At 33.8% G+C, this 26358-nt stretch overlaps 2 protein-coding genes across 2 annotated transcripts in view; one reads left to right on the top strand and one right to left on the bottom strand.

Moving 5' to 3' along the window:
* The window catches only part of LOC145676361 (clotting factor G beta subunit-like), a 173807-nt gene that overhangs the window by 62131 nt on the left and 85318 nt on the right, over positions 1-26358 (bottom strand). The window contains exons 3-4 of the mRNA XM_081747218.1: positions 12279-12522; positions 9331-9493 (exon numbers count right to left, since the gene is read on the bottom strand). Of these exons, the coding sequence (XP_081603344.1) occupies positions 9331-9493; positions 12279-12522 (407 nt within the window). The remainder of the gene's footprint in view (positions 1-9330; positions 9494-12278; positions 12523-26358) is intronic.
* LOC145676360 (uncharacterized) lies at positions 18223-23029 on the top strand. The gene is made up of 2 exons (XM_081747217.1): positions 18223-19948; positions 22832-23029. Exons 1-2 carry the CDS (start codon positions 18223-18225, stop codon positions 23020-23022), a joined length of 1917 nt encoding a protein of 638 aa, XP_081603343.1. The 3' UTR covers positions 23023-23029.

Raw genomic sequence — 26358 nt, 5'->3', positions numbered from 1 at the left:
GGTCTAAGATATATTTCCAAAATATTTCTCAATTCCTTGTATGGGAAATGGGGACAAAGAACAGATTTATCTCAATCTGTAATTGTAGATACTCCAGAAAAATTTTTAAGTTATCTATGGGCACCACAATATGAGGTACAAACTGTATTGCCTATTGGAGAGCGGCATCTCATTGTATCATATAAAAACATTGAAAACAAAAACAAGCCATGGAAATTTTCCAATGTTGTCCTTGCAGCCTTCATCACCTCTTGGGCACGTCTAAAACTTTATGAGTTACTAACAGTTATAGATCCTGAGCGTGTATTGTACTGCGACACTGATAGTATTATGTTTGTACAGCAACGTAATGAAAAGCCTCCACTTTCTTTGGGTTCCTATTTAGGTGAGTTAACTAATGAAGTTCCTGATGGGTGGGAAATTGATGCCTTTATAGGCTTAGGGCCAAAAAATTATGCCTATAGGATGAAAGAAGTTCAAACAGGGAAGGTAGATTATGTATTTAAAATTAGAGGAATTACTTTAAATCATCGTACACGACAAGAAATTAACTTTGATCATTTTTATCAACTAGTTCGGGATAAAGCTGACAAGAAACAGTTACACAATCCAGGAAGAATTGTTCGTAAGCCTGGGTTTGTCATCGTATCCAAGTCTGAAACTAAAACACATCAAAAAGTTCAAAATAAAAGACGACGATTAAATTATAATAGTATTACTGACTATAGAACATTGCCATATGGTTATCAAAGTATTAAGTGCGTGAAATGAATGGTATTCTGTGTATATGTAAATAGTAAACTGTCTAAAGGTAGCATCATGCAGTAACATGGTCATAATATCATGAAATATGTCCATAAGTTTTCCTATCTGTTGGTGCTTGTACGTATATATAATGTAAATATGTCAATAAGTTATTAAGAATATTCTAAGTATAGTAAATATCTTATTTAAATATAACTATATATGTATATCAATATGCCAATATTGAAAAATACAATAAAGCGTTACAATTTATAATAATATGTTTTATTCCTCCAAACAAATATTCATATAATACCAAGTATCTGTATTCTATATAAGATAAAGGAAGAATACGTATGCTTCATATAAGATTATTTATCATATTTTATGTTCCTACAATAAATGACTCTAAGTTGAAAACCATGTTCATGTCACAATGTCTTCTACAAGGTGAACAAGCATCTTAGAAGTAAGTAAAGGTAGCAATATAAGACATTAGAATACTGTAGTAAAAATATATCTATAAGTAACTGACTTATACCACAGTGATATCCTTTGTGCTTCAAATAGCACTAGGTCATCTTTGGCATGCTCACACAAAATGTTCGAGTAATTTATTACGAGAGAATAAATACGCAAAAACCAAAATATATATCATTAGAATACTCTAGTGAAAACATGTGTATATGTAAATGCCTTATATCATAGTGATATCCTTTGTGCTTCAAATACCACTAGAACATATCTAACAAGTATCTGCGTACGTAAAAATCACAATATATACATTCTAACATGGTATTCAAGGTAATCTATATACATAAGCAATCAGTTCATGTGTTTGCATTCACATATCATATCACCACAACAACATATACAGCTCTACAATACGATAAAATAAGGCTACAATCCAATATTAATAGAATAGAAACACTTTAGGTGTTTGCATCCATCCTACTATAGCCCCTAAAGCTACGCAACCAACAACACATGCTTAAAACACTTACATGTAAACGAAAGATAATATGTCTACAATATGATACATATATTCCTGTCCCGATATCAAAACCAATATACATACATACATACATCTACCCACTTACAAACTAATCATATATTCATGCAATTTCTTATTCGTCTAAGCTTCGTACAACATTAGACCCATACAGTATCCAAAACATGATATTCTATGCTAAAATCCCATATCAGTCACACATAGATATACCCTACTTACAAACTAATCACATATACATGTAATTTGTCATTCGTCTAAGCTTCGTACACCGTTAGACCCATACAGTATCCAAAAGACAATATTCTATGCTAAAATCCTCTATCAGCTACACATAGATGTAGCCCCCTTACAAACTAATCACATATACATGCAATTTGTCATTCGTCTAAGCTTCGTACAACATTAGACCCATACAATATCCAAAAGATGATATTCTATGCTAAAATCCCATATCACCTACACATAGATGTACCCCGCTTACAAATTAATCACAAATACATGCAATTTGTCATTCGTCTAAACTTCGTACACCATTAGACCCCTACAGTATCCAAAAGATGATATTCTATGTTAAAATCCTATATCAGCTACTGAAAATACAATATCATTACATAAAATATGTTTCTTAGAGTTGCGCGCATTTCCTTCCACATTATCTCATACATTTATGTACAATACGCAGTGCTGTATATTACATATATCCGCAAAATGCCTCTAAATATACGAAAAAACAGTAAAATCCATTCTTTGTAATCCTTTTCTTTAGCATCTCATTAATATTCATTATCATCTCATTAATATTCATAAATAATTAATTCATTACTCTAGTTTTTAAAAGGATAAAATTATTTATGCAAAAATACCTACAGAAATCTTCCTTCAAAACTTCTTCCAAAAGCACAAAAGGGAAAGTTGTCTTGCGTACACATTCATTCACTCTTTTTTTCCTCTTTGCAACTCAGGTAGGAACGCTCCCTCTTTTTTTCCCCTCTACGTATGTGGCAAGGTCTTAACAAAATGCGTAAGAAGTCAAACGCCGGTTTAAAGTGATCCTTTGCTCACAAAACAAAAAACACACTTCAACCCTCCATCTTATGTGCGGTTTCCTCAATATGAGGTAATACATTAACTTTTAAAAAGTGACACGTACCTATCTCATTCTTAAATTCTCTGTCGTTAAAATAATGATTCTTATTTCTTTCTTTTTTCACATATTTTTGAGTTTCCATGCATTAGAAATCACAGGCCCCCCATTAAGCAATGTCCAGAACACAGTTCGCTCCCTCCACCTCCAAAAACCCTGGACCACCCAAAAATATAGCACACCTGTGTATATGTTTCTTTCGTTCTTTAGTAGACATCAAAGGGCTCCCTCCCTCCTACACCATTCTTACCTAACATATAGCTATGCTTTATCCAGAGTTTCCCATGTTTTTCTAAAACTCATTTCACATGTCTGTCTCACCTCCTACGGTTCAAGTATTGTGCAACATCCATATGTCACATTAAATTGACAATTTTCTTACTTCCTTAATTGACACAATGATGAAAATACGTGACAGCTGCATAAGAGCTTCTCATACGTTTACAAAAGCTAATTGTCGGCAATCCAATGAACAAAGACCTCACACGAAGGTTACATTTAGCACCAAGCCTACTGCCTCCCCCCTCTTCCGGTGCTGTTCCCCCACTGGTTACCTCATCTTACGACATGCCATTATTTCATTATAGGTGCCTTCTTTCTTTAGAATTAGTTTCTTGAATAGCAAGACCAACTGCGTTCAAGATTAACAAAAAAGACTTGTGTGGACATGTTCTGAAGTTCCTTTAGCTATTTCTCGCCACTTGACCAAGGAATAAGGAAGGAAAAACACGTTTCTTAAAGGCTTGGGGGAAAAACAGTAAGTAATCAACATAAATTGAATAAATTAATATAAAATTGTATTAAAATATATGATAAAACACTCAAGAGGAAATTTGCATCCATTTTCGTGAGAAATTTGCACTGTTGACCAATTGTTCTGAGAATGAAGGAAATTTGTACCATTTTTCGTGAGAATTTTGCACTGTTGACCAATTGTTGTGAGAATGAATGAAATTTGTACCAGTTTTCGTGAGAAATTTGCACTTTTCTCCAATTCTGGTGAAAATAAGGGAAATTTGTATCAATTTTCGTAAGAAATAAGGCGAAATTATACCAATTCTCGTGAGAAATCTGCACTTTTCTCCAATGTTCGTGAGAAAAGGACACTATTCTACTTTTTACCTATAATTGTTCCTGATTTCCCTATAAAATATTTTTGTTTTACCTACAATTATTCCTGTTGTGCCTATAATTATTCCTATTTTGGCTGCAATTATTTCTGTTTTACCTATAATCATTCCTGTTTTGCCTATAATTATTCCTGTTTTACCTATAAGTTATTTCTGTTTCACCTATACATTATTCATGTTTTTATTTGCTGAAATGTTATAAAAGAACACATACTCCTACTTACAGCTGGTGGGTCCTTAGTACAGATTTGTCACATGATTGATCTCGACATGCCTGTTGAGTTGATGAATTGAGAGAAGTTTCGGGACTTCCGCTTCTTCGTAACTTCTTCAGGAGCGCTCTAAGGGACAATACAAGTCCCTGTTATCTGGGCGGACAAATATGACAGCAGTAGTTCTGGTGTGAGGTTTCAGTTTTGCTAAATAGTCTTATTAACTGTATAAACTAAGGATGAGAAGTATTTAGACGCCTTAGAAAGAAGAAAGTCAGAGGTAATCGAGATGTGGTGCTCGATAAGATATCTACGTGTATCATAGACAGGAAAGGAAAGTATTAAAAGTTGAGTGGAGTTGATTTTAGTTAAGCGTCCCGTTCAGCAGCGTGGCTATATGAGACGTGGACCTACTGATTAACGTAGAATCCGAACCACGTGAGCTCCCGCCGGGAATCGAATCCGGGTCTCCGAAAGTATTAGGGCTGTTCCTAATTCCGGAATTCCGGAATTTTTCGGAACGGAAATTCCAATTCCGGAATCGGAACACAGTTTCAAGACGTTCCGGAATTTCGGAACGTTCCGGAATTCCGGAACATTCCGGAATTTCGAAACATTCCGGAATTTCGGAACATTCCGGAATTTCGGAACATTCCGGAATTTCGAAACATTCCGGAATTTCGGAACATTCCGGAATTTCGAAACATTCCGGAACTTCTTATTGAAAAAATAATTTTTGCTGTTACCCCGAACTGAGAGGTGTGCGCAAAGCTTAGCTTTGAAACTGGATATTGATTCCGCTGTGCTGAAGGAAGGAGTTTTGGTCCACGGCAACTGGTTTGTTTCATTCTCTAGATCCGTTCACTGTGAACGATTGCTCATAAGATTTGAAACTTTGTCTGGTTATCCATAAAGTCTCAATCATAAGTGATTCAGTGTAAATTCCGTGATTTTGTTGCAGAAATCGGAACATAGAAATTCGAGCTAGTTCTTCCCTTTAGTTTGGTTTATCTTCCGAGAAACACCTTTTTTATAAACCACTTTCTTTATTCTTTTTTAAATGAATACCGACTACCTTTTCCATTTATACGAGGCAACCCTAACAAGAAATTGAACTGCATATCTTTTGATGTATGGCCATTGTTAAGTATAAGTACCTGAAGGAGGGGCAGAGAATCATTTAAAAGAAAATACGATTTTCAGTAATTAAAGGGATAGAATAGTCTGAAATAAAAATGTACAATTATTATGCTGCTGTCCGTATTATGTAAAAATATGCATTATTGATGTTACATGAACTTTTTTGAAACTAGAATCAGTATTTCATATTTCAGGTTCAAATCACGCAAAGCTAAAATTATTAATGTATCGCTTGTATTGTATTTAGTATACTGCATGCTGCAAACAGCAAAAAATTTCTTAGAACAAGGGACTACTGTTTAATGTTTTTTGTAACTTCTATAATCATGATGCTATGCTGTTTTTTATAATGAAAGCTTTATCAAGAATTATTTGCATATCTTGTCAAAATGTACAACGAGAGTAAATCGAATAGAGGTGCAAACTTTACATAATATCTTATAATTATTAACATGTACGCGCTACTCTTTTCTTGTCCTGCGACACTTATTTGAATAACTAACTAAATAAAGGTGTCTATCAGTTAAATACTAAGCATTGGAACCTACGTATGAAGATTAGTTCTAACTCTACTAATCAAAATTTTATGCAAGGTGATAAACGAATTGTGTGAGTGAAAAACATTTAAAATTGGTTTGTTGAGAAATTGTATTAATCACCAATATATTATCAATGTTGTGAAATTCTGATGTAAAAGCATGTTACTTTCTTTAAACAATTACATTGATACAAGTCAACAGAATATGTACATTTTCATACAAAGCTGCAATATGAAGGCTAGTTATGCATTCAGATGAAAGGGTCTGCACCAATGACTAACTAACAACAAGAAAGGTAAATGTTCAATTAGTATACCCGAAATTGTGAGTAGCGATGGTAAAAGTTAAAAATGAAAGAAATCATTTCGTAAATGTTAATATTCACACTAAAAGTATTAGCCTAATGTTCATATTTCTTACGAAATAATTAATTTGTATCAAAAACTATTCGTACTTCGCGTAAATTGATCTTTACAAAAATTGATGTCTTACTTTCCTTGAGTAGAAAAGTTGGCGAAAACTTTCTTTCTCCTGATTTTTCAAATAAATCAGATAAAAAAGATCAATGAGATAAAAGAAGTTTGTTAAGCTAAAAGTCCCTAAAGCCCATTTTATGCGATGCAATTTTCTATGCAATCTTGCATGCTAAGAGTCATGCGTTCAAATTATTTCGTGTAATAATAATTAACATTCAACTTTCCATAGTAAATTGCACGTATTTCACCTTGTTCGGAGATAGAACTTGTGCAATCTACCATGGAAAGTTGAATTCTAATTTTTATTACAGGAAATAATTTGAATGCATGTCTCCTAATTTTGCATACATAATTGCCTTGTCTAATATCGTCTAAAGTCTACTTTCCCCTAATTTTTAAAAAAATCATCTGGGCATTTATATGAAAATTGACATTTAATACATACTCTTATAATATTTTATCCACATCATTGTTCTCTAATAGTATTATTTTGTAGCACAGAAATTTTGCTTTTTCTTTCAATAGTAATTTACATTTACATTTTTGTTGCATTATTTGATGACGTCTCAGGTAGCATCAGTTGTACCATTTCAGGGTTTCAGTTGTCAAAATTTTCACAATTATGTATTACTCATGTGTACTCCTTGTACTTTAGATTAAAAGTTCATTAATATAATTCCAAATGACATGACTACAAATGTTTCGTGTGCTCTTGTATTGTTTGCTTAATAGTAAAAGAAATATTTTGGAATTAAAATGCCAAACATGTAAATTGTTTTCTTGTTGGTACTTCAAAATACAAAATGACAATGATTGAAAAAAATGTAAAATATAAAGATAAAATGCTGTACTTTATTCCAATAATTGTAAATACGAGAATGCATAACTGTTTAAGACATGTTTCTACTATATTCCATAGATACCAAAGTGAAAACGAGAAAGTATTTGCGAGTAAATTTGTGGGATTAAAGCCTTGTAATAATGTTTGAGAACCATTGCCTCAGGACTGTTTCGAACTTTTATATTTAAACTTCGAACTAATATTAATATTACGATTCCAGAATCAACAGTGAGCTTCAAAATTTCAGTCTTGAAAACAGTTCCGAAATTCATACTTTTGAGCATTCCACAATTCCAAACTTTTGGAATGTTACTGAATTTGCGGAACATTCCGGAACTTCGAAACGTTCCGGAATTTCGGAACATTCCGGAATTTCGAAACGTTCCGGAATTTCGGAACATTCCGGAATTTCGAAACGTTCCGGAATTTCGGAACATTCCGGAATTTCGAAACGTTCCGGAATTTCGAAACGTTCCGGAATTCCGAAATTCCGGAACATTCCGGAATTAGACGAATTCCGAATTCCGGAATACGAAATCGAATTCCGAACACCCCTAGAAAGTATTAAAAGGAGAAGAATTCCATTTAAAGTGGATTACCACCTGGAAGTCAGTACAGATTCTACTTCATTTCCTTAACTACTCCGTAATGAAACGTTAGATATTATATATATTGCACTATAAAACAGAGTTATGCTTCAGCTATAACACAAGATACTGATTCATTTGATTATGTATTCTGACACAGTCAAAAGTAACAAATACAAGAAAAAAACTTGATTCCTTTTACAATGAGCACACAAGATGGCACTTGCTGCTCGAGATTACTAGATCTGTGCTCGGTTTTGTGAAATGTTTATTTGTATGTGTAAAGTATTTTAAAGTAACGATCTCGGTGCAAAATAGACTTGTTGTTTATCTGTTTTTCGTGTTATTTTTCACGTTTAATTTAAACATTTATCTATATTTAAGGAAATAGACTTTGAGAAGGAACTTGCGCAGAACGCTATAATGCGTCATTGCCAAATTTGTACGTTTACTTTGACAGTCATAGTAAGAAAGTTCCTTCCGAGAAGCGGAACCTAGCTGCACAGATGTTGTGAATTGTGGTAAGGTGGAAAACTAATTTCATGTAGTGAAAGGTTGCCCTGTTGATATGCATGTAACATATCACAGACATTTTATAATTACGTTGAACAATACACAGAATGCAACTGCGTACCTTGAATTCTGTTTATTAACAGCTTATTGTACTGTAATTAATATACACACCTATATATATTCAGGTTTGTGTGTGCGTGGCTTGGATAGGAAGAAAAGAAAATTCGCATGCTTTATCATACAGTTTGTCACTTACACTGAATTAGCCATCTGCTAGAAGAAAAATAGAAGAACCGGATGATGAAGCCCATGATAGGAAAGTATGGATGATACTAGATAAGAACAAATCAAACAATTCACAGTGAAAGAAAGAGGTGGTAGCAGCCAACCAACCAAGTTAAGAGGCCCCATCACAGCGAAATTAAAATACCTCTAATTTTCCAGTAATTATGTAATATCTTCAAATAGATAAAAGATAATTGAAAAGTGGAACAAGACCTTACTAGACAATATTATTTTACATGAGATACCGTTATCACGACTCGCTTATCTGCTTTCGATTTCCAGCCGTTTAGGAAATCGGCATTTATTTCCGCGTTTATAAATGGCTGCAAACAGAAAACTGCTAGGTGACTCGTGATAACGGTATCCCATACAAAATAATGTTGTCTAGTACGCTCTTGTTCCACATTTCGATTATCTTTTATCTATTTGAAGATATCACATAATTACTATAAAATTAGCGGTATTTTAATTTCGCTCTAATTAGGCCCCTTAAGCGCCCCAAATATAAAGATAGACCTATGATTTTGTAACGAGATCTTCTTTTAGTACTACAACAATTAAGTGTTACTCATAATAAATATTGAAGTTTATTACATAATTTTGTTTAACTATGTACTTCTCTACTTTGGTCAAGAAATAATTACAATTCCATTTATAATTTATAAATGAAAAACAAAATGAAAATAAAATTAGTAATATACACTTACGTATTTACACAATGCGCTGCAGTAAGCATGTATTTATTGTTAATCAGAGAACCACCACACCGGAAAATGCTGTCAACCTGTAATGCAGCCATCCACGGGAGTTCGTTCGGCATCGTAATATTGCCATTCACAATTCGTTCTTGAAGGCTTGGCTTCCCACATGCTGTTTGGAGTCAGTAAGAAATAAAGAGAAAGCTTTACAGATATAAGCAAGCCAATTTTATATGATTCAAGTATTATGTTAATAGATTTACAAAAAAATATTTAAATATCTATCTATCTGCATTATATATATATCTATATATAGGATCAATATTAACAGACGAAAATCATATTCACGAAGAAATTAAATGTCGACTAAAAGCAGGGAATTCGTGTTACTATTCAGTTCAAAATCTCTTGTCGTCGCGAATTCTGTCGAGGAATTTGAAGCTTAAAATATATAAAACGATAATCATGCCTGTTGTTCTGTATGGTTGCGAAACATGGTCGCTTACTCTGAGGGAAGAACATAGACTGAAAGTATTTGAGAACAGGATCCTGAGAAGAATATTCGGACCCAAGAGGAACGAGAATGGGGAATGGCGGAAGCTTCATAACGAGGAACTACATAGTTTATACGGTTTACCCAACATTGTTAGGGTCGTCAAGTCTAGGAGGCTTAGGTGGGCAGGTCATGTAGCTAGAATGGAAGAAAGTAGAAACGCTTTCAAAGTCTTGACTGGTAGACCCATAGGAAAACGACCATTGGGAAGACCTAGGCGCAGATGGGAGGATAATATTAAGATGGATCTCGCAGAGATAGGAATACAAAGTAGAAACTGGATCCAATTAGCTAAGGATAGAAGTCAGTGGAGAGCTTTTGTGAACGCGGCACTGAACCTCCGGGTTCCATAGGCCATAGAGTTAGTTAGTTAGTTATATATATATATATATATATATATATATATATATATTGAATTTGCATATATATGAATTTAATTATAATTAAAACACAAATTTCGACACTTTTATTATAAAATATTGAAAATTTGTATTAAAGTTTACATTGCAAATTCTGTCAAGTGTTACCCCAAACAATTACTCCTTTTCGCACTGCGCGTCTTCCCGTTTGAGATCATGCAAAATGAATGACGAAGTTTTATTGCTGACACCAAAAATTCTTTTCCTATATCAAATTCATTTATCATTTTCTTAAAGATCTTAAGAATAAAGAAGTAGAAGCATAATTATGTTTTAAGTTTAAGAATAAGAATGAACCCTCTCAGCTAGTTTAGTGACTAGTACGTGTGCCTTTGGTAAACGCAGTCCCGGGTACATGATTCGATTCTTGGTGGGAGAACACGCAAAAAAAAAAATTCACTTTTGTTATCCATCTCCTTTATCCTAAAGTGCATAACCGTGGGACGTTAAGCAAAACAAAAATGTTAAAAACAAATTACGGGATAATTCTGCATTCCGAAGAATTTTCGAGTCGCAGTGGCGCGTTGGTAGAGCGTTAACCTTCAGTGTGTGGAGTTCTTGGTTCGAACCCAGCTTGCGCCAAGTTTGTTTTGTGGTTGACAAACACCGTGTGCGTGGGTTTTCTAGGGATCTCTTGTTTTACCCCACTTTATTCACTTCATCTTTTAATTCATTTCTCATCATCACCGTATCCCTTAGCATCACTGTCTCCCTTAGCTTCGGAGTATAATCGTGAAACGTTAAACTAAATATTTCATTTCATTGCAAAGTTGGGACACCGGAACACAGCTTCGTAATAAGGAAAATTGAAACAAAATCTTTCAGTTTAACGTCCCACGATTATGTCCTTTAGGTTAAGTGAGATGGATGATTAAAGCAAGTGAATGATAAAGGGAGAATTAGTAGAATGATAAAGTGGGAGGAAACGGGAGTAACCCGAGAAAACTCACGGACACGATGCTATACACCACGTACTTACTTGGTCGGGGATTGAAGTAGGGACCCCATGCACCAGAAATCTCGTAATAAGTGGCAATCCCGTAAAATACGGGATGTGTACGAATGACGTAAAAAAAAGGAAATTGGATTTTGTTACGGAGTTTCCATAATTGGGATGATTATCTGTGTATCAGCGACATGGGCGATTTGGATTAAATGTTTGTGCTATGTATTCGTATTATAAATCAAAATTAAACGTTTTAACATTGATTAATATTTGAAAGCTTCTAAACGAAAATAGAACACTATGAAAAACTCATATATAACTAATAATTATTTCACTTTTATAATTTTAACTTTATGATCAATTTTGATACAGCGAAATCAAAAATGAATTTAGAAAGACGAACAAAATTAAAGGCCTAGAAAAAATTTTACTTCACTTTTACTCACGCTTCTACAGATAATCTGTTCACTATCGGTAATGTATTATTTGTGCCTCTAAAGGAAGCTCTGTAAACTAAAGGACATTAAAAGCTGGGATTGGTCCCCATGAGGAGGTTAGAGATAACAGGAATTAAAGTGGGAAGATAAAGATAAATTTTATGTACTTTCCCAGCTTGTGAATACCTGCACTGATTCAAATAAACAAAGGAAAATAAAAATATATCTGAACTGATTCGAATTAATAGTACTTATTCTAGGATACGTTGTTCGCAGCACAAAAGTCGCTAGATTTGTAAGTCGCCAAATCATCATTTCAAAATCACCAAAAAAGTCGCTAATTGGAAAAAATATTTTTTGTCGCTATCCTGGAAGCCGAATCCCCTAGTTTTAGCGACTTTTCCCCCAAATTGGCAACACTGGTATGGTTCCAAATGCAGTGACCGTTATCCCCACTCTCAGGCTACACAGTGTTGCCATATCGAAACTTTTAATCCAGAATTTTAAATGCTACAGTCAGGGAAACTTTACATACATAATTATGCGCCTCTCTATACAGTATCACGCTATAGGCTACATTGAATAAACTTCAAATTACTTACTACAGTTCAATACGCGATTAGAAGGTGGTTTTGTAGATGATCTGGACCTAGAGGCTTCTTTACGTCCTGACCTCGTGCTTGCCGTCTTTAATGTTGGTGAAGAAGATGATGATTTTGATTTTGGTGCTTTTGTTTTTGCCTTTACCGTTGTTGTTTTTGTTGTTGTTGTTGTTGTAGAAGCGGTTGTTGCTTTCTGTGGTGCAGGTGCTACCGTTGGCTCATACAAAGCGTCACACAGTTCATCCTGAAATAAAAAGAATAGAAAATTGAAACCTATTTCCTCTCAAATAACTCTGCATAGGGTGTTTCAATCAAACAAATAATTCTTATCAATTAATAAGAAAACATTATGTTTATTTACAAACTAATTCTACTTCAGTGGGGATACCATGGCTCTGTGGTAGAGCGTTTACCTCTGGTGCGTGGTTCCCTCGTTCGATCCCCGGCAAGTAAGTCTGTGGTGGACAACATCGTGTTCGTGGGCTTTTTCGGGATACTCTAGGGTTGCCATTCGTCCCGGAAAATTCAGGACCGTCACGGGAACGAAATCTGCGTCCCGGCGTCCCGAAAATATTTCTCGGAACGCTTAAATATCCCGGACTTCAGCGAAGAAGAAAGGAAGCTAATATCGTAGTTTGCTTTTTTTTTTTTTCACAGGAGTAGGTATATAATTATTCTCTTCAACTTCTGAGTATGACAATTCAAAATTTGGAAGAAAAACTTGAATACATAAAGCATGGATTTAATTAAGTTCATGATTTAACTACTTTAACATTGAACGAAGCATTCGTTTCATTGGACCAGGGACAAATGGTTTCACTGCCCAATCTTACTGTTATTTTTAGAACTCTGTTTCAATCTGCATTTTGCTTCTGAAATATTTTAATCAATAATCCCTGACCGATATTTTTGGTTATTTTTCGCTGACCATTCAAGAAGAAAAATATATTGTTTTAACTAATAAAACTGAAGAGACAACAATGGGAAACATTATACCTTGAACGAGCTAAAACAGACTCTGAATGCCACCATGCCACAAAATATAACTGATCCTGAGAAATTGAAAATAAAAATTGCTTGCCGCTGGGGGGGGGGGAAGAGATAAGTTATCTGCTTTTGTTTGCTTAACTAGGGAGGAGAAATTCTACTAAAATGACTAGAAATGTGATTACATAATACTTGAACAACTCTATCTAATGGAAGAAGGGCCAATTCAAATGAAGTGGTTCAGAGTAGGTTGCTCGATCTTTGAAAATTACAAAAAAAATGAGTGTGATGAACCTTGTGTATGAGGTCAATAACACTATTCACGTTGTCGTATGTAGAAGTGTTCCTGAATGGCGGCCATCTTTGTTGTTGGTGGAGTGCCAATTTTTGCATTTGCAAGTGTGTACGAAAACTACAATTGCTCAGGACGAACGAATCAGACGAACACCAAACAAAAACGAATGGAGGAGAGATTAAGGTACACGAAGAACATATATTCTTGCTTCTAAATAAATATGCAGAGTTGCAGACCAATACATGAAATTATCAGAAAAGCTAGAGAAAATTATACATTTAAACGGGCTGTATGTTAGAATGGCATAAAATGGGGGTTCATAAGTTTTGTGCTTAATACTATTGCACGTAAAGTGTCTGCAGAGATATTCACAGCTATGATACTACTGGCACCGTAGATTTAGGGGGCCCGAAAGTTAAAATTTGGGATTTTAATGCATTTTTGGGGCGTTATATCTCAGGAGGGCAAAGTGCTAAACATTGCTGCTTAGGGCACAAAGTAGTATAATTCTGCATATGAATAAACTACATATTACAAAAAAAAAAAAAAAAAAATCAGGGCTGATGTTACACGGGGAAAAAGTGAGGATATGGTAAAAATGTGAAGAAAGCACGTGCGTGACGATGGCCATAGCCCGAAAAGATTTAAATGTTTGGATATTTTTCATGTTAGATCTCAAAAACTATATGGTTCAGCAATTAGGCCCGCTTTCGTTTGCGTTTAGTTGTGTCAAAGTTTGCGAGTTGAGTTTGTTCCATCTTTCTAGCTGCATAATCATTGCCACGTCTATATGAGAGAGGGGGTTAGCTCCTCCTTGGACCCAAGATATCCATCGTCTAACTGGACCGCGGTATTAAGGCATTCAAAATATCAGCAAAGTGTCATTGAAATCCAATCCCAGTTGCGGAAGGTAATGTGTTCACAAGGTTTGTAACGATCTGAAAACCGATCGTTTCAAATCTTATTTGTTTTGGTTCATATAGTGATTATTGATTGTTTTATTTTATTGTAAATATTTGTTCATTTCATTTTAAGATTTGCTGTTACTAATTTTAAAATGTTATTACCAATTTTCAACTCAAATTTTATTAAAATGAGTCGATAAATTATGGTTTTCTGGAATACTAAATGAATCACTGGGCGGAAAATGCTTTAAATTCTATATACATGCATTTTTATCTTTTTCTAATTATTGACCGATTGATGGGTATACAAAAATAAACAGTGAAAGTTGGTAAATGTAAAACCGAGTTAATTTGACGTATAAAGTAATTTTAAGAGCTATTTAATCGAACTGCCATAAAAATATTGATAATTATATTCTTTTGTGCGGCAAATTAATATATATGGTAAGATGTGTTTGTGGAATATCATTGAGATATGTTATAATATGAATTGCTAAGAGCTTAGCCCCGCCTACTTCCTTATCCCAGATGATTCCCAATGCTAAATTATTAAGTTATATTTTGTATGAAATAACTTGAGTATTAAATAATATTGAGTTTCTTGAAGTTAGAAAGCTAATATTACAGCCTATGTACTAACACGAGATGGATGTTACGGATGTTTTATATGTATTCTTAGCCATTGTTTATAAAGCTTCGCAGTCATGTGGAAATACGTCGTTGTCTTGAAATAATATATGTACTGGCTGTAGGAAGTAAAGTGGTGAGATAACTGGTGTATCCTACAATCCGGATCGTTTAAAAGCAGACAGCTGTAATATGGCTCTTGTATCCTGGTAATTGAAATAAGCATTAAACTTTTGGAACTGAGATTTGGAATCCGTATTATTATTGTTTGATTGTTAAATGCTGTGAATCTACTTCCACGCATGATATCCGGACCTGCTTGACTGGTGCTACTTGTAATGGAAGTCCGAAATACAAATTATATAAAAGTTAAGGTTTTCTTATGGCAACGAATGGTTGGTACTATAGGAAGTACTAGTGAGTGTTTTAACAAAAATAATTTTAACAGCTACAGGTTGCTTTACATCTATATAACGCAACCTTGTAAACATATTACCTTCCGTACCATAGCCGATACTATACAAGAACTATAAAATTAGAATGTGCATATGTGCTGAAAAGAACAAAAAAAAAAAAAAAAAACTGTACATTATTTAAAAGTAGCTGTTGTGCCCTTGCTTATTAAAACTTTACAATCAAGTAATACTACAAATCCTATTCTAACAATAGACCATTACAGTTAGTTTCTATAAGTTGGCCACCTGTCTAAATTGGCCATTTTTCAATGGAACCGATGGTGGCCAACATAGACAGGTTTCACTGTAGTAACACATTAGGTAATTTAAAAACGCAAACGATTTTCCATGTTAATAACTATGGCCGACAGAACTACATCTATCACATTACGGTCGTCAAAATATGTCTCGCAATTTCGATTTCGTTTCTTACAAGAGGTTTCAACCGAGATACATTATTGACATTTTATCACCGGTAAAACCATAAACAGTGCGTCATATGAATAACGGTCACATATACTATAGAACACAGAATGTAAAAAAAAAAAAAATCGCATTCTTTGAATATAAGCTCTGTCTGTGCTCTTTATTTGTAATTTTTAATGAGTTTTTCTTATTCAAACTTTGAAATTTTAGAACGTCTTTATGGACTTGTTAAATGTCTTCGAATGGTTTTAACCAAGTTATAACGTCTAAGCTATTACTATTCTGCGTGTGCATCGTCGTGTGGGCAAATAAGTCGTTTTAAAAAGTAGAGCTTTTGTGTCTCAATTAAGCTTTCCTCAGCTACTACGACTATCAAACAGAGACCTCTTACTTGTAAACAATTAAAGGATTTAATGTCATACGAAGAATGTCCACACCATCTTCACAAACAAAAGAAGAATAAGAATTTTTTTTGCAGTGGACATTTTTTTTATGTGTGTAAATCTTTGAATTACTAATTGCAGCATAATTTAAGAGCAAAACAATAGTGCGAACATTGTAAGCAAAATACTCACAACAGAAATTTTACAGCTTAATAAAGGACCTTATCTAAAGCAGAATGGAATCTAAATTTCACAGAATAATACGAACACCGGCAGAAAGAATTTTTAGGGGATAATGAAGACTCACGACACACACACACACAAAGAGAAGGAAAGTTCAAGTCATCGATAGGAATAAGGCTTACTTTTATATTAACATTAACATGTTTTACTAAATATTTACCAGGCTAGTAATTAAAGCGTTAAAAGTTGACGATTAAGTTAATCCACTAAAAAATTTGTTAATTTATCATTTAATCAATTAAATTTTGCAGGAGTTAACTTTTAATTGATGACAGAAAGAATTAACAGGATCTAAGAATTAAAATATTATTCGTTACACGTTTGAAGGAATAAGTAGGCTCTATCAATTAAAATATTAATCGTTACTCGTTAGAAGAAATTAGTAGGGTCTAATGACTAAAATATTAATCGTTACTCGTTAGAAGGAATTAGTAGGGTCTAACGATTCAAATAATAATCGTTACTCGTTAGAAGGAATTAGTAGGGTCTAACGATAAAAATATTAATCCTTACTTGTTAGAAGGAATTAATAGGATCTAACGATAAAAATATTAATCTTTACTCGTTAGAAGGAATTAATAGGATGTAACGATAAAAATATTAATCTTTACTCGTTAGAAGGAATTAGTAGGGTTGAAGCATAATGAAAAAAAAAAAGTCAGTGATTGTGATTTCGATTAAGAGATGGAAACATTGGTGAACATTGCGAATAGTTAATGTGCTGCCACCTATTAAGTTTCGTGGTAGAAATTGACCTATCGAACCATGTAGTAAGCAAAGGTAATGCACCAAGTTAACATGTAATTACACGAAGTCAACATGTAAAATCTTGTGGTAGTGAAATTGTTTCGAAATAGTGTCGTGAATATGAGAAGTTAAACGAAGTGTATTAGTGGTTTGTATAAGGAAACGGGAGCATTGTGAGTGAGTGATTAATATTCACAAAATCTAAATTTAAATCTCTTTTTTTATTCTTTCATATTTTTGGTCAACTTTAAGGTGAGTATTGGTCACCCACTTGGGAATGGCCCCGACTCCTATTAGATCTATAGTGTATGTAATTAATAACATTAGATTTGGTAAAATATTTGGAATTATATTGAACATAATAACCTCTAAATTGAATCTAAATTAATGGACTTTGAATGAATTGGTTAAAGAAAGTTAAATTACTTCGAACGACATTAAACCGTGATTGCGGAGCAATTTCACCAGGAATCGGTTTTCTCATTGTTATATTTATATGTTATTCTTTGAAGTTATTTGTTATAATAAATTGTATGTCTCAGTTGAAACTGATTCCTTCTATTTTAAACTGTTTAAATAACCTTTCTCCAAGTCTGTTTTCCGTGACCACTCGGAAAATGCAGTGTACTTGTCGATTTTTTTGACATGATTGCTGCATATTATATTTAGTTACCTTTGCTTACTACCTGGAAATATTAAGACTTGGTTAAAAAGAAAGGTATATGTATATTATTTTGGAATTGAACCTGAGTATTAGAATTACGAATGAAAGACCAGTCATTAATTGAAAGTGTAATAATAAGTGAAAATAGCGAGAAGGAATTTAGGCGTAATATTAGAAATTATAGTTTTAGGATTTGAACCTGGGGAAAAAAAATGTCACAGAACCTTCTTGAGTGTTTTTCAACGGGTGAGAATGGCCAGGCGAATTCTCTCCTAGTTGACCTTGGCGAAGGGGAAAGAGCGAATGCCTGCGGACACGAGCGAGTAAACAATGATGATTCCTCGCTTGATTTCGCAGGTGTGGTTCTTCCTCCACATCGCGTGTTAAAGCCAGCTGTTAGACCAGCTATAAGATGTAATTTCGATAAGCTTTTGGGTGATAACATGTATAAAGCTATAGAAAAGCAGGTTAGTCAGTTACCTGAAATAGATGGAAGTAATGGCTTTGAAGTATGTAAATTTCTATTAAAATTTGACTTGTTACAAGCCCAACTCGAAAATTGTGTAGAAGCTTTGTTAGTGGCTTCTCTGAGTAAATGTACAGGCCCAGCATTCGAGGAAATGCAAAGGTTATTGAATATCACCACTGACTGGGAAAGAATTATAACAGCATTTTTAGAAAGATTTGTTACTCCGCTAGTAAAAATGGAATTCTTGAAAATAACGTTGTATAGAATAATGCAAGTAGAGGAATCTCTGGTAGATTTTATTAAGGAAAAATTAAGTGTATTATTCATTTTTGATATGAAAATGTCAGAGGATGAATTAACTAAAACTATTGCGAACCTTGTACCACCTGAAATAAGAGATTTAATGATAATTACTCAAGTTCCCCATACTGAGAAGGAATTAGTTGCATTTGCAGAAAGTTACGAAATGAATCGGCGTTACCGGTTGGATTATAAATTTATTACACAAAAACAAAATCAGAATGTAAAGCCCCTTGGTTATGTTAACGAGAAAAATAGGCAGAGGAATAATTTTAGTAAATGTAATTTATGTGGTCTTAATAATCATTTTTGGAAAATGTGTCCTTATAATAAAAGAAATATTCGTGGAGAAAAAACATACTATGTTAGTGAGGAACAACCTCCCTCCTTATTACAAATGCCTGTTTCGATTTGTCGAGATCTGTATCCCTGTATCATTGACTCTGGAAGTAGCCTGTCCTTAATTGAAGAACGAGTGTTGGCCAGGATTGAACGTAGGTGCCGTCCAAAAACTAGAGTAGTGAACTTTACCCTCTCAGTCATGAATTCTGAACCTATTAAAATCTCTAAACAAGTGGAACTAATATATTTTATAAATGGTGTTAAGTTTGTCAACTGGTTTTCGGTGGTTCAACATTCATCTTTAAAACTGCTAGTGGGACTTGATTTCCTACAAAAATATAACGTTAATATAAACATTCGAAATCGTGAGTTGAACTTTACGGAACTAAATTTAACCGTAAAATTAACTGAATGGAATCAAACTCGTTGTGAATCCAGTGATCTGTGCCCACAAATTTCTCGTTTTAGGTCTGGTCCTGAGAACTCTGTGTCGCCGCACGACCTTGACGCAGGGGGAGCGGGGAAACCCAGACCTAGTCAGCGAACGATACAGCCGTCAACCACTTGTCAACCTCGATCAGCTGATTCCAGGAACAGCGGCCAGACAGCCCAGCAGTGTTTCCATACACAACGCAAAAGAGCCAAGCGGAATTTTTGTAGGGAGGAGTCCAGAGTTAGGCAACCGAAACCAGTGACCAGCCAGCGATCTTCCACAGTACTTCAGGATCATGATGTTAGGGGAGGTGAACAATATCAAGACATTCCAGCTGGAGTACCAATTTCCAATCCTACCATCCATGATATTTATCCGGAGGAAGAAAATACAGGTACAGTAAACCTTCATGAAAATATTTTTTCTGACGATTTAATACCATATGTTGAGAACGTTTTAGACAAATATAAGGACGTTATAAATGAAGAATTAGGAACAGTTAAAGATTTTGTTTATGAAATTAAAATGAATGATTTAAGTCCGAGTATAGCTCAACCATATCCTATGCCACGTCATAAGTTGCGTGAATTAGATGAATACTTGGATGAATTAATTAAGAAAAAGGTAATTGAGGAAGTTTCCAGTTCTGCCTACATTTCTCCGTGCTTCCTAGTTGATAATCGCGATGGAACCAAGCGGCTAGTGGTAAATTATTTTAATATTAATTCAAAAGTGCTTGTAACTGGATTTCCAGCTCCTAATGCTGAAGCTACTATTGCCAATATAGGTAAACATAAGATTTACAGCGTCCTTGACGCCAAGGGAGCTTTCCACCAATTACTGTTAGATGAAAACTCTAGGCAATATACTACTTTTGCTACTCCAACTAGGTTGTTAAGATATTTGAAAATGCCTATGGGTTTCATAAACTCACCATTTATTCTCTCTAGTATCATGAATAAAATCTTTAGAGATCTCTTAGGAGATTATTTAGATATATTTTGTGACGATATTATTATTCATACTGATACTATTGAAAAGCATAAAGAAATATTAGAGCTAGTTTTACAGAGATTACGAAAATGGGGTATTACTATTTCTAAAAGAAAAACTAAACTATGTAAAAATAAAATAAAATTTTTAGGTTATATATTTTCAGGTGGATATATGATGATTGATGATGACCGAGTCCAGGTAATTAAAAATCTACCTCGTCCTAAAAATCGTAGAGCGTTGAGTAAGATGATTGGTTTCTTGTCATATTATTTAAAATTTGTGAAAGATTATGGTGAACTAATGGGTCCTTTACATGCTTTAAAATCAAATAAAATACCATTTCGTTGGGGAAAAGAAGAAGATGAGATACTAGATCAAATAAAAGAGGCCATTATAAATCATATTGTATTGAAAGTCCCGGACTTCTCTAGTCCTTTTGTAATCCACATAGATAGTAGTAGTAGGGCTTATAGCGCGATCTTAAGTCAATATGATGATGAAGGACGTCTTCGTCCTGTATATTTCTTTTCGAAAATGATTCCCTCTAGTGATTGGTCTAAAAGTATATTCGATCTTGAAATGAAAAGTTTAGTCTATGCTTTAGATAAGTTCGATATTTACTTGCAAAAGAAATTTACTATTTATACTGACAATGCTAGTTTATCTTGGATATTAAGAAATCATAAAAGGCAAAAGAAGTATGGTTCTTTAATAGAGAAAATAAGTAAGTACTCTTTTGATATAATTCACCTTCGCTCTTTTAAAAACCATCTTGCAGATTACATCAGTCGTATGTATAATTATGTAGACTTTACTCCACCCAACAGTGATATAGAAGAGATTAATACTATTAATGAACAGAAGGTCCATCTTTCTTTTGTAAATTTCTGGAGTCATTCCATCTTTAATAAACCACTGGCTGAACATCAAAGAGAAGATCCTCAGTTGAAAGAGATAATTTTAGCTTTAGAGAGAAAGGAAAATAAGGATCCGTACATATTGAAAGAAGGTGTGCTATTAAAAAGAACTAATGGTAGAAAATATGGTGGTTTACGTGCAGTAATTCCCCATTCTTTGCGCTATTCTGTTATAAAGTATTGGCACGAAGAATTAGTGGGGGGATGTCATGGTGGGATCCAGAAAACTATCTCTAAGGTTGCATCTAGGTTTACTTGGGATAAAATGTATGCTGAAATTAGTGATTTCGTGAGACGATGTAAAATTTGTCAAGAGAGCCAAGAACTTAATAGGAAACCTTATGGTACTTATTATTCTAAGGAGCCTCGATACCCAAATAATGTCCTACACTTAGATTGTATGGGAGCTTTGCCTACTAGTAATGGATTTAAATACATTATGGTTTTGACAGATAGTTATAGTAGATTTGTTATAATAGAACCTTTAAGATCTTTGAATTCAAAATTAATTTGTTCTAAATTAACTAAGATCTTTCTAACTTACGGGTATCCATTTTCTATTTTGCATGATAATGCGTCATACTTCAGTAGTGAGTACTTCAAACAGTATTTGTTTAGCCTAGGAATTAAAAACATCTGTACTTCACCTTATTCTATGTCCTCGAACAGAACAGAGCGTATGAATAAAACGATTAAAGGGATACTCAGATCTTATATTAATAAGAATCATACCAAATGGGCTAACTATCTTTATCAAATCCAATATACTTTGAATATAACTGAAAATAGTGAAACTCAGAAAAGTCCAAGTGAGTTGTATCTTGGGCGTAAAATGTTCAATCCATTAGATGTTAACTGGATTTTAGATTTGGGTATAATAGAGAAATCACAAAATAAAGAAGAGATTAATGATATTATAGTTGATAACATCGAGAAAGCTTGGAAAAGGAGACAACAAGCTTATAATAAAAAACATGTACCTAGTAATTTGCCTGTGGGAGAATTAGTACTTGTAAAGAAAATGTTAAAATCATCCTTGGATAAGAAATATTATGCCAAGTTTGATACTAAATATTCCGGTCCATTCAAACTTTTGAATTATGTAACACCCAATACTGTGTGGGTTGAGTTAATTAGTAATCCTGATGTAAAGTTAAAACGTCATGTTCAATTTATAAAGAAGTACTTGCCTCCAAGAAATGTAAACAGTGTTGCACATATTAATAATAATAATGACTAAACTAAGAAAAAAAAAAGAAATTGTTCATTTCCAAGATAATGTAAATTAAATATATATATTTGTGTGTAGTTTATGCAATGTTTCTGTAAGAAATGTACTGTTGTGTATTTTTACAATTCTGCAGGTTCAGAATTATGTGGATCCACTATGTTTGTGTTTGCTTCTGAGACAACTGATTACCTTGAATCTACTGCTTGGTCGAGGAAAGGCGATTTTGTCAACCCGAAGGCTAGATATGTTTCCCACTCTTTTCATCTCATTGGTGCTTCCAGTCAATCTGTGGTAGATAAGGAGGAAGATCTCATCTTGTTGTGAACATCTACTTCTGGAACTTAAGATAGGACGTCTGGACATTGGTAATCGTGTAATATCTGGAAGTTGTTGGACTACTCTTGGTGAGTCGAACTATCCTTATTTCTGCATGCAGTGATTTGACTTCAACAGTGAATTATATTTTTTTTTCTTTTCATTTCGATAACCATTGTAAAGAAGCAAAACTTCCCAGAGGGGAGGAACTTAATATGAAGCATAATGAAAAAAAAAAGTCAGTGATTGTGATTTCGATTAAGAGATGGAAACATTGGTGAACATTGCGAATAGTTAATGTGCTGCCACCTATTAAGTTTCGTGGTAGAAATTGACCTATCGAACCATGTAGTAAGCAAAGGTAATGCACCAAGTTAACATGTAATTACACGAAGTCAACATGTAAAATCTTGTGGTAGTGAAATTGTTTCGAAATAGTGTCGTGAATATGAGAAGTTAAACGAAGTGTATTAGTGGTTTGTATAAGGAAACGGGAGCATTGTGAGTGAGTGATTAATATTCACAAAATCTAAATTTAAATCTCTTTTTTTATTCTTTCATATTTTTGGTCAACTTTAAGGTGAGTATTGGTCACCCACTTGGGAATGGCCCCGACTCCTATTAGATCTATAGTGTATGTAATTAATAACATTAGATTTGGTAAAATATTTGGAATTATATTGAACATAATAACCTCTAAATTGAATCTAAATTAATGGACTTTGAATGAATTGGTTAAAGAAAGTTAAATTACTTCGAACGACATTAAACCGTGATTGCGGAGCAATTTCACCAGGAATCGGTTTTCTCATTGTTATATTTATATGTTATTCTTTGAAGTTATTTGTTATAATAAATTGTATGTCTCAGTTGAAACTGATTCCTTCTATTTTAAACTGTTTAAATAACCTTTCTCCAAGTCTGTTTTCCGTGACCACTCGGAAAATGCAGTGTACTTGTCGATTTTTTTGACATGATTGCTGCAGGGTCTAACGACTAAAATATTAATCGTTACTCGTTAGAAGGAATTAGTAGTTTCTGACGATTAAAATATTAATCGTTATTCGTTAGAAGGAATGAGTAGTTTCTGACGATTAAAATATTAATCGTTATTCGTTAGAAGGAATTAGTAGGGTCTAACGATTGAAATATTGTTTTTCCTCGAAAACCTTTTCTTTTGGCATGAATATTTTTTGTGGCTTACTTCAAAATCTTCAGCGGCGGTTCCATTACAGAAATATATTAAAGTAGTCCCCTTTTTCCAAAATGGCCTCAACTTTCCTTGAAGTCTGAATTTATGGGCTGATGGAGTTTTTAACGATGAATTCGCCATTATTGAAGACAATTAGATGTTGTTGGTTTTAATATAACTGTAATATGATGTATATACATGACACTACATTTGGGCATTAAGTCTATTTGTTCTTTTAAAATAAAGAAATAAAATATTTTATTTTCGTGGTTTGTTTGATGTCTTCTTGTTTGACATAGTACACTTTCATTTACAGAACCCCCAAATTTTTTACTATTTTCTGTATGCTATCCTAAATGTAGGTGAAACAAGAATTCTTGCTTGGTCAAATCCTGTTAAGACTACAATTTGGCCTACAATCACATCTCATCTTGGGTGTCAGTGAAACCGAATTTCCTTTTTCACCTGCTGGCAATTTATATAATTATCTCCATCTACTCTTAGATGTATGCGGAACAGCAATTTCTATTTGATATATTCCTGTTTCGCCTACAGTCCTGCTGAAGGAAACAGGCATTCCTGTAATCAACTCCTATTTCGCCTAATCTTCTAAGAGAGAAACATATTCAACGTTTTAGGAATTATTATTTCAGAATTGCTATCTTCCACAATCAATGAGTAAATGAAGAGTCAAATAAAGTATCTTAGAATTAGAAATGGACCATCTTACAATTAGATATTGATTAGATTTGGAAGTCTGAATATAGTGAACGATTGAATACCTGGAGAGATAATAAGATAGCAACTAAGTACAATTAACGTATTGTACATTTTATATTGACTGTGACCAATTACTGACTGTATTACGTTGTCTGTTTGAGTAATTAGTGACATCATTGCACTTTGCAAGTGATATTTTTCTTGTAGCGGAAGTGTTGATCAATGTTGATTTTTTTTTTATTAAGAGTGCGTTTTATTGCTTCCTTTTTTCTGCTTTGTATGTTTTATTTGAGATTATCGATAATTGTTTCTACAATTGGCTTGCCAGAAATTGTATAAATGATGTTTAAGTGATGAAACTCAGAGTAAATTTAAGGAAGAAAAAAATCTGGAATATTCAAGTAAGTAAACTTCTCTCGAAACATTACACAAAGCAAGAATATCCTCTGTTTTGGTACAAGATACTCTTCAGCATCATATGCTGCCATGGAGAAATTACCCATGTAAATATGTCATTTGCGAGCATTGATGACATCTTTTTATATATAGAAGTAACTCAGACAGTAACGTTATTTGCTGCCGTGCGTCATTTGCAGACATTGATGACATCTTTTAAAATACAGAAGTAACTAAGATAGTAGCGTTATTTTTGCCATGCTTCATTTGCACACATTGATGACATTACCTTTTTATATACAAAAGTAACTAAGATAATAACGTCATTTTCTACCATGCGTCATTTGCAGACATTGACTACATTATCTTTTCATATACGAAAGTAACGAAGATAGTAATACCATTTGCTACCAGGCGTCATTTGCGGGCAGTGATGGAATATGCATTTTTAGATTATGTATGTATGACTTCCTTTACGCTGGTATGGATCGCCAGCTCACGGTTTCTCAAATTCTCGAAGTCCATATGAACATTTTCTCTTAGTTCTACGTAATGATTCATCTCTTACAGTTTGTCGGTATAGCATATTAACACCCTGTATACAACATTGTATAAAATTGCTTGTACGAATGTTGCAGCGTAACTCTGAACGTTTGAAAAAATTTCAATCAAACTTGGTACATATATGACCCAAAATCTGAAAAAACAAAAATTCTGTGGGAGAGGGAACGGGATAACTAACATGTAGAAATAATCGAAAATGTCCGATGTTAGTGTTAATCTATAGCTTTTAGGATGGCTGAGATGAATATCCAAAATAACCAAGATTATTGCCGAATCAGGGTGTTTAGTAAAATTCCAAAATGAAATTTCATGACTTTTTCGTGACCTTTTCTTCACCAAATCATAAAATTTCCTAACATATTCAAGAGCAAATTTGGGTGCGAATTAGGCCGAATTTTCATCCATGCGATAGTAGAAACGTACTTTGCTTGCGATTTGGTAGCGTCTAAAGCCGACCAGACATTTTTGGTGGT

This window comes from Thermobia domestica, unplaced genomic scaffold (genome assembly GCF_964235325.1).
Source record: "Thermobia domestica unplaced genomic scaffold, izTheDome1.hap1.1 HAP1_SCAFFOLD_117, whole genome shotgun sequence".
NCBI lineage: Eukaryota > Metazoa > Arthropoda > Insecta > Zygentoma > Lepismatidae > Thermobia > Thermobia domestica.
The sequence above is the reverse complement of the archived record's forward strand: the minus strand, read 5'-3'. Positions and strand labels throughout refer to the sequence as shown.

Excerpts from the sequence above, each read along its gene's own strand:
- LOC145676360 (XM_081747217.1), top strand. The coding sequence starts at position 18,223 with ATGTCACAGAACCTTCTTGAGTGTTTTTCAACGGGTGAGAATGGCCAG. Across the intron at positions 19,949-22,831 it reads TCCGGAGGAAGAAAATACAG|GTTCAGAATTATGTGGATCC; the intron begins GTACAGTAAACC and ends ACAATTCTGCAG.